We start from the raw sequence: 10154 nt of genomic DNA, 5'->3' as shown, positions 1-10154 counted from the left end.
GGATACTGCGTGCAGACAGAAGCATATAGAACAGCCTCTATGAAATTGACTTAGAAGAAGCTGGGAAGTGTGTGAGGGGGAGCTGCAGGGATATTTTGTTGCAGGAAGACTAAGAAGCGAGGCAGAGCTCCCCTCTTCACCCATCGCCAGCATGAAGAGCAAGGCTCGAGCCACGCAGCACAGCAGCCGTGGAGTTGGGCTGCCAGCACTGCTTCCCAGGGCCCTCCTGCTGAGTGAGGCACAGTCAGGTTGTTCGGACTGCAGCAGTTCATAGCATGCAGGAGTCTCTCTCCTGCTATCATCCATTTCTAACCTGGGAGCACAGCTCCTCTTCCTATAGCAAGCATGGCAAATTGTGCAAGACCCAAAAGATCGCATTATAAATACAGCCATCCAGGAAAGATGCACTGCCCACCTGCTTAGGGTACATTTCCCGTCACTGAAAAATCATTGTTTGGCTTTGTCTGCAGTTTAATGAAACAGCAAATCCTTCTTCACCATCTCCCCACAGCAGCAAGAAAAGCAATGCAGCACAGGACAGCAGCTACCACTGCATCACAGTTGTCTGCCCAGAGACTTCTAAGAGGTGATGGTGGCTTTTGCTGCTATGCAGGCCAACACACTAAGGTAACTGGAAACTCCACAGCTAGTCTGAAATTAAGAAAAAACTTGCACTTCACCAGAAAGCGAGGGCATCCTCAGCCAGATTCAGAGCAAGACAAAGCTGGCCGGCAAATCCTGGAATTTGTACAAGATTCAGTAACATTCACTTTCTACAAGCTATGTGCCTTCAAATGAGTGACACCAAACCGCTGAGCAGCAGCATACCTGAGCACACCAGGAAGCCATGCCCTGCCCTGCCCACAGGCTCCTGCAGCCCTTCTGGCAGCTCCCAGGGCTGGCTGCAGACTGCCCAGCCCAGCTGCCTTTCAGCACCGGTGTCCCTTAGCCAGAGAAGCTGAGAACACTGATTGCTCTGATGGCACACACCTATGGATGTTACTCCTCTGAGTATTAGGAGAGCCATCAAAATGTCTGGTCGGTGTGTTCCAATGCTGATCAAGGTATGCATTTTGCTTAGATTGCTTTTTTCTATTTTGAATTGTTTTGCCTTTCAGGCCAACTTATGTACACAAGTGTACACATACCATTTCCAAATATCAGGCAGTGCTTTCCTGAACTGTATCTGCAATTCAGGAGCCCTTTTTTCTACACAGTCCCATTCTGCATGGTCTTGGCCTGAACGCCCCGCACGTTCCGTGGTCCTGCAGAGTTAGGCAGGGGCAGTTCCAGAAGCATGTTTGCAAAACAGAAGTGCTGAGACAGGTCAGCATGATGCTCCATTTGCTTTTTAAAACCCTAAATAAAGCGCAAAGTTCCAGTCCCAAACTGCCCATGGTGGGCAGGAGGCAGGCAACAGGGCAGCACAAACGCAACGCTGCACGAAGGCCTCCCTGCACCGGGAACTGGTTGTTTCACTTTCTAGTGGCAAAAGCTGAAAGAGTGCAAGCAAAGGGAAAAAACTAGAAAAGGTTCAAAGAGAGCTGACAGATCACAGGGGCAATTAATGCATTGTGAATACTATGAAAGAAAAAAAAAAAATAAAAGGAGCCCACAAAACAATCGTTTTGACCAGAGTAAGAAAAGGCAAATATATTTGTAAATGGAATATTTGGGGAAGGGGGAGATGTGTAGAATTACCTTTACCGTATATTTTTCAACTGTTGGTTACCTCAGTTTGGAAGCAAGAAGACAGCTATGAGTACATGTGCAATACAACAGCAGCACCTGCAGGGCACCAAACACTGCTCTGGACCTCTGGAGCACAGAGAAGCTTGCAAGCACTGAGCCACCAGAGAAAGCCACGGCAGAAATAAGCTTTTATAGGTTTCAAAACATGTAACCCCATTTTAAAGACAGTAGAGCAGGACATTTTAACATGGTTTTTCATACCTTCCAGTTCCTAATGCACAAAGGAGAGGCACCAACGACACTTAAATTCAAAATGTCTTCAGCCACACTGTTCCCCACTACTGCATTGGCACAGTGGTGTCTGGAACCTCCGAGCAGCCCCGTATCTTAGAAAGAAAAGCCCATAACCCTACAACAGGGAGACCCAGGCAGCTGCCCTCAGCCACAGAGGGCAGGCAGAATCAACACTGCACACATGTAGAACTCACAGGTCTGGTGAGAACCCGCTCACGTGCTCTCCAAACACACCGGTGTCCACTGCAAGAAACTCCAGTAAGCACTGTACCACTGCACTTACACCCCAGATGGTGACACCAGACTTGGGAATTGCTGCCACGTGCTGCAGCACATTAACTAACTAAAAATGGACACGTGTTTCTGCTCATTTAGCATTTTTATAGAGGCTTGCTTTCTTTTTGGATGTGTGAAGTCCCGTGAAGCAAAAAAAAAAAAGAAATAATAAATAAATAAACCGAGACACGTAAATACAGCTTCTTCTCAATTTATTTGGCAAAGTAGCAATTCAGACATTTCACACCGCATTTATTCAAGCTCTTCAACTCTTCTGCACATCAACTTGTCCTCTTCTCCAAGAAGCTCGTACTTCAGAACCATTGCTCCACCGCGGAGGGGTCTTCATTCCCCAGTTCCTAAATGCTGCCCCTGCATGCTCCGCCCTGCCCAAGCACCCCGACTGCCACCAATGCCTTCTGCGGAACGGGCGCCTCGTCGCAGCCTTGGTCCCTGAAGTGCTCTCCCCACAGAGCCGCTGCCAGGTCTCAGCTCTGTCACCTCTCCTGCCTTAGGCTAGCTTGTTACAATGTGTCCAGAGACAAGAATTTGGAGACAGTTGAGCTCTTATCTTTCCTTTGATTAAATCTGTGAGATGATGTAAATAAAGCTGAACTCAAACTGAATGATACAGTGACCAAAAGGCTGAACGTTAGCATGCATCATTTAAGATAGTTCACTTCAACAACAGCTAGATTCACAGTTGATTGTGGGTTAGTACAAATTTGTCAGACGCAGATGGGTTTTTCTGAACTGTGTTTTCTAGAATACACGCTGTAGTAATTCCTTTATAAGACTAATCCTCGTGTGTGTGCTCCCAGGCTGCAGTCAGATCAGGAGGTGGTACAGTGACTTCCAAACATCTACGTGAATTGATACATCGCTTTCACACAGGGATGGGACTGTGCTGACCTTCAAAGAGAAGGTTATTTAAAACGCTACCTCTTTCACATCCAGAGGCCTTTGAATATTTAAGCTTTGTGCTTTCAGTGATTAATTCTATCACAAAATATCACTGTTTCACCACAGACATCCAAATGCATTTTGCAGTGATCACGATGGCTGTGTTTACACTGGTTATTTTATTCTATAATCCTTTTTATCATTGAAAAGAAAACAACACGCTGCCTACGTTATTTCCCAGTTGCTCAGATCTGAGCAAGGAGAATCAGACATGCTTCTCCGCTTTCCCAAAGCAGCTCAATTTGCTGTACTGCTTTGCATTTTCCTATACCAAAATGGAAAACGTGGGGCAGAAAAAAAGATTTATAGCCTTCCAACTATTCTTCTATATGAAAATTGAACAACTGGAGTTAAGAGTCCAGGATTCACTACTCATTGTACATGTATCACGTTTTCCTTGTATAACAATGGAGAGTTTGCTTTTCAGAAGAATGGAATTTTTCCAGAGTGCCCGGAGTCAGAAAAAAAAGACATTAATTCAGCACGTGGCCTTGTCAAAAACAACTTTCACTTTGAACCAGACTAGACATTGATCAGTTTCCTATTTTTAAATAATTAAAAGCTCTGTATATCTGCCGTATACTGATCGTAGTCCTCCACACAAGCACAATCTCCCTCCCGCTTTCAGCTTTATGATCCCAGTGACTGGGATGCAGCTTGCACCATATTTTTGGAGTTAAATCTATGTTTACCATATCAGCAGTGAGCTATAAACCAAAACAGAGTTTCAAGACTCCATTAACTAATTTTAGAAGGAAAGGGAAAACCACGTCTTTTATGCCCAACTCAAACAGCAATGTTTAGTAAGAGCAGCCAACTCTGATGTTTTGAAATTCAATATATACAAATGCCTGGTTTTAAGGTAATAAAGCAGCTGATTGTATCTACTACATGCTAGTCTATGACACCATGTCAAAAGCTTAAAAAAGAAGTTCATCTCCTTTTAGTAGCGTCTAGCAGACATTGGAACACAGAAAACCTGGTATTGCCTATGTAGTGTCATAAGGTGCACAGAAGCAGTTTTACCAAGGGACACAGGAGCCAAGAGAAGTGAGTGTTCAAGTACCCCCATCAAAATCAGAGTTCACAAGCTACAGATCTTCATCTGCAGTTCATCTGCAGAAATTCACTTTGAACAGATGAAAGTAAAATAAAGGCATGTTAAATAAAACAGTGCCCACATAAAACTTTCCACCATGTCTTTATCAGATTTGCCTTGAGCATCTAAAAAAATAAAACAAACACCACGCTTTTCCATGCTGATAACAACAGTATAACAAAGTCCAAAACAAGCTGCAATGCTGTTGGTTTTCAAAAAGCTTTTAGAACTGGAGATGAGCAGTCCACTGTAACACTATGTTTGGGTCAAGATGATGTAGCTATTACAATTCATCCCTGCAGAAAAAAAAACACACACGGTTATGGTTTTACTCCCTCTGGAAATGACATTTGAAAAGTCTTGTTACTGTAGCAGAACACATTTAAGGGCTCAAACAAATCAGCAACATTTCAGAAATCTCTTCAAGCATTTAATCAAAAAGGAAAGGCAACAGCAATCCCATACTGTCTCAATTATGTGACCTATTGTGAAATACGGGTCCCTCCTCTACTTCACATTTAATAGATATTTACTTAAGTGAGCGTCTCCCACACCACCAAAATCGGTAAATTTTTAAAGCTATACAACTGCCTGTCATCCAGCCTCCACTGGCTCCATGCTGGCAAGAAACTGAGCCAGCTTACTAGACAGAGTATTGGCAAAAACCATTTGTGGCAGCTGCCAAAAAGACAAGTTTAACTGCAGTTACAGTCTCTCAAAAAAGCTGGGAATGCAGAATGTCAGGGATTGGAAGGGACCTTGAAAGATCATCCAAGTCCATCACATCACATCAACATCATAAAACCCACATCAACTATTTTCTTTCTTTCTCAGAGGAACTCTATTAGCTCCTGGAGGACTTATATGCTAAATCATAGCGTATGATTTGGAAAGGGAGTTGCTACATCAGAAGGAAATTCAGGTAGGAGAAAGGATGCTTCAAGAAGTCTTTAAATCACTGTGAGGACACTAGAAAATGTAGGCTTTTGTTCCTACACATCTTTCAAAACACAAGGAACCCATCGAACCCATATTCCAACAGTGAAATTATCTTAAATCAGTGATTTGTTTAAATATTTCCAAAGCATTAACTTTAATGCCAGATATCCATCAAATCAGACAGCTGTGCACTGACACTATGAATGTTGGAAAATTTAATCAGGAGTATTTTCTTCCCCCCCCCCTCCCCCCCACTCACTCACAAGGCACAAGCAATCTATAAACTGAGTTTGCTGCACTTTTTCTTTTGGTAGGTGCATCACTCTCATTAGCCAAAGCTAATGTTTGAGTTAAGAAAAACTTCACTAATGTGATTGCTGGCTCAGTACGCACCAGTATTTCCAGCTATCATGCAAACTAACCCACAAAATATATAGTGCTACGTGCACACAAGCAAAAGCTTTGAAATTACAAAGGCATTATCGTTCACAAATCATAGAGCGTGGAATGGCAACATGCACATCATTTTAAAAGCAACTGAAAAGGCTTCTGCAACCAGTTGTATCTAATGCAGCTGGAATACAAATCTTATGATTTGTTAGAAAAATATTTGCATTCTTTGCACTTTGCACTGCCTCCTATAGTGTAGGTGCTGATAATACAGCTTCAGAGTGTCGCAGGAGTAGAAAACGCAGAAAAAAGCAAAAGGGAGAAGAATAAATCTTGGCAGCGGTGAGATAGGATCTGTTTACAGACAATTGTTTGGAAGGTGTCTGTATTGGCGTGTTTCATGGAGGAGGTATTTGTTTGCTTTAGACAGATGAGATAAATGAACCTCTGATACTGAGTTTAAAATGCAGTGCAGGTGACTCTCAGCCAATTACTCCATTCTTTCTCAACGCTTCCAGGAGCTGTGCCACCCTTTGATATTTACATCAAAAATAATGTTAATAATGACTACTGTTACTGCTGGTTTAATCTCAGCATGTCTCATTGCTGACGTGATTTGCATCCTGAATCCCACCACGCACTCTCACAGCTTTGCAAAAGCCTGGTCTTTTACTGCGACAAACACTTTAGATCCTTCACACCCAAGCTAGACTCTCAAAAAATTAAAAGCCTAAGAAAAAAAAAATCTGTATTTACTCTGGAAGTATTAAACAAGGCACATTACCCATCCACAAATTTCAGTAAAGTTTTTGCACGCTGCTAGCTAACTTAATGTATTTGAAGGTTTTTTCTTTTACAAAATGGTATTTGTACTTAGAATTCAAATGAGTTGTATTGACATGCCAGCGTGTTAACTGTTGGTACCTTCCATTGCTTTAAGCTGTTCCTGACAAAAATAGACAAATAGATCTTAGATGTCACTTTCAAAATAGAGGTTTTCATACCCTGTTTATTCAAACATGCACTGGAAAAGTCATGGGACTTTTCACCCAGACTTCACTACTTCTGAACCTAACAACAGCTTGCCAGCCCAAAACAATCCATCATCTATGTGTTAAAATTATGCAGTGCTTATTTTCTACAGTTATGAGAAACTGAGCTCACGCATGCACTATTTTATATGTGTGTGTGTACACGTATATACATGTTAAAGAAGAACATTCTCAGCTCTTCGCCTAATGCAAATAGCTAGCAGACTGAAATACACATTGCAAAACAGCATCTATTGATCTTGGCTTCAGCTGTATGAATCAGAAGCTATCAAGCTATGACTGTTTTGTGAAAGAACACCAACTCTGAACATGACAAAACAGTTCCCTGCATTAGGAATGAAACCACTTGATGTGATGTTAACTAAGAGAACAGAGCTAAGCATAATGATTCTTGAGCTACTCTTAAAAATTATATACCGTTCAAATACAATTAATTTGGGACTTAGAGCCATAAGACCCTCTCTTATACTACCGCTCTTTATTACAGAGAGATCTAAATAGAGTAAACGAGTCTCTCACTGATCTCTACTCACAGGTTTTCAACAATTTAGGAAAGATAAACTGAAATCTAAGAAGCCCAGGAAAAAAAAAAAAAGAAAACAAAAAAATATCTTTTCCCTTTGATGGTAGCATAGGGAGCAAACTGAATTATTATTAAGAGATTCCTTAGCAGCAGTTGGCTGATTGGTGCTTTGGTCTAAACAATCAGGAAAAACAGCAAAAAAAGAGAGACAGGTAACCACCTCCTTTAAAGTCTACAGTACAATGGCGGTTATCTTCAGGAAGGGAATGGGAGTTTTCTTCTGACCAAAGGACAATTGAAGAACAGAGATATTACAATAACTGGACTTCAGAGATGTCTTTTCACAGAGATTTCCAAGTCTGAAGTAAACTAAATACACATAGGAAGAAAAAGCCTCTTTGCCACTGTAGGAAATCAAGGCCATACTGCAGGCTAAGCTTATCTGTTCTGATAACACCAATATATTTTTAACACTTAAAATCATGAAGTATTTCAAAACGGAACAAAGACTTATTTAAAAAATCTGGGGGAAAAAATGAAAAAAAAACCAGGCAAACAATCAACAAAACAACCAATACCCAGGACTGAATAAAGTCCAAAAAACTCATTACCTCTTTCTGCACTAGTAGAGAAAACAGAGTACAGAACTGTGCATATGAAATACGAAGACCTTAGAATTCTAGGGTCCTAAATACTCTACACCACCATCACTAGCTGTATGGGATAGCCACGCATCCCAGAAATCCTTCAATAAACACTATTTATAAAAACACCTAGTGGTGCTATGAAAAAACAACTGCTACTATAATGAGGTCAGATGGAAAAGCAGCAAATTGCTTTAAAACTCTCTGGAAGAAAAGACAGCTCAAGAAGAATATTTGTCAGAGAAGGAAAGTGATCACAAAATAAGACTTTCAAATCCTTACACTGGCAAGAAATCCCTGAGTACCACGCTGAGAGAACACCGCTAAGATTCAAGGATAAAGTATTAATTTGCGTAACATACAGGAAATCTGAATAGCAAGTATGTTTCACAATATCTGAACTAAGCAATAACTCATTTAGACCTCATGTTCTAACACTAACTTGTACATGGCCACTATACAGTAATCCAACAAACACTAAAAGGAGGTTTCAGCAAGCAGCAGTAACACAAACTGCTTTATTTGTACTTTTTATGGACATTCTGATAACTTCAACTTTAAGCGTTCATGTATCCAAATCATAAGCTATACCACAAAATACCTCGAAAAAAGTCAATACGTAAGAGATACATAAAGCTCAAAAGCTGTTTTCAGAGCTCAGTACAGATCTGTGTACTTCATAAAAACAGATAACACATTCACAAGTGCTTTCTGGCAGGAAGCAAAACAGGACTGCTGCTTTGTTCGCTGCCATACAAATGCCTAGTGTGGTTTAAGCTGACAGTTGTGCTATGCCTGTGTTACTGCTCATTCAGCTCAACTCACTGGAAGGTTTACTATCTCTAGAAAGGCCTTCAGAGCTTGCTGTGTTGTCGAATTCAAACATATCCCCAGAGACAAGTGACAGACTTGTTAACGAGTCTGAGAATATGTTCTGAACACTACTCGAATACATTTATATCTCACAAAAGAAGGGATTAGCTTCTCCACTTTCTGCTACTTAGAGGCTGAGGAAAAAGTGTTAAGAAGATAATCTATATTGCCCCCTAAGGATTTTACACATATTTTTCTTAACTTTTGACGTTTCAGAAAAATGAAAAATAAACAGCTAATTACCACTAACTTACAAAACACTTATTCTGAAGTAGTATTTTACGCTTTCCCCTAACTATTTGGCAAGTTGATTATAAAAAGTTCATGAAAAGGGAAGTTTAAATTTAGTTTTTTTTAAATGCAACATTTTCTAAGAAGAAAAAAAGGAACTTCAACACACCAAAATTAAAGAAAACAAGTTCAAAAGAGACAAAGTGCAACCCATGCAATATTTTTTTCTGCTTTTAATTTAACTCAAACTTAGCATAACCTCCTCTTGGTGATGTAGTGATGCAAACCGAGTCACTTTTCACGGTATGGAGCAGCAGAAAGCAATGACAGCAGCAAAGGCAGGCCTTGCGGTCTATCTGCTTAAAATTCACACCCTTTCACCTTGTGTGTGTGTGGAAGAAGTAAGTGGAACAGAAAATCACTTCCACCTGGACCACTGCTTCTCTTTATCTGTTAAAGGCACATATATCACTCCCATCAGAGGCTTCATTTTGACACTGCCATCTTCTAGTTTGTCATACTGTTCAAGCATCTGGTTTCCCCCTGCAGGACCAACTGGTAATATCAATCTTCCTCCAGGTTTTAACTGATCTATAAGCTAGAACACAACACAGAAATTAGAATGTAACCAGCCACTTAGAGAAGCTGGATCCAACATTTGTTACATTACACGAACAGCTTTGCCGCATTTTGTTTATCTGCTATTATGCAGCAGATAACTACTTCAATTAATAAAAAACACTGAAAATGAGAGAAACATGATAACATGGCAAAATTAATATTACAAAAAACATTCGCAGTAATTTCATAATTCCAAAATAAGGTAAAATAGTTGCATTGTGTTGGATGCAGTTTTAGTTTCTACACAAGATAAGAAAAAAAACATCAAAATCACGATTATTTTTTTTTGCAAACAGTAAATTCTTTTTAAACTACCAGTTGGAACAGTTTGATGCTTATAGTTGATTGGTACCGGCCCACTGGCTGACATTTTGCGGGGTAACTGACTCCCATGCCTTTAGGATACAATTTGACCTTTGTGGTATTATCTTTCTTGAACAATTTCAAATTGTCAACATGACATGGGTTACCTAAAAGCTTTTCTTTTACTCTGTTAATGAAACTATTCTATATGAATGCGAGTAAGATAAGTGATAAGAAACACAGTATGTGAGAGA

General features: G+C 40.4%; 1 protein-coding gene across 4 annotated transcripts in view; it reads right to left on the bottom strand.

Moving 5' to 3' along the window:
- The window catches only part of PCMT1 (protein-L-isoaspartate (D-aspartate) O-methyltransferase), a 34035-nt gene continuing 26338 nt past the window's right edge, over positions 2458–10154 (bottom strand). For 3 of the 4 annotated variants that reach the window (XM_021392291.1, XM_021392289.1, XM_021392292.1), the window contains exons 7-8: positions 9405–9574; positions 2458–4620 (exon numbers count right to left, since the gene is read on the bottom strand). In XM_021392291.1, the coding sequence (XP_021247966.1) occupies positions 4608–4620; positions 9405–9574 (183 nt within the window). In that variant the 3' untranslated portion in view covers positions 2458–4607. Of the gene's footprint in view, positions 4621–9357; positions 9575–10154 lie in introns of all 4 variants that reach the window. The other variant, XM_021392290.1, reaches the window with a different exon arrangement.

The sequence above is a fragment of the Numida meleagris genome, chromosome 3, assembly GCF_002078875.1.
Source record: "Numida meleagris isolate 19003 breed g44 Domestic line chromosome 3, NumMel1.0, whole genome shotgun sequence".
Lineage (NCBI taxonomy): Eukaryota > Metazoa > Chordata > Aves > Galliformes > Numididae > Numida > Numida meleagris.
This window is presented reverse-complemented; position numbering and strand designations above follow the sequence as displayed.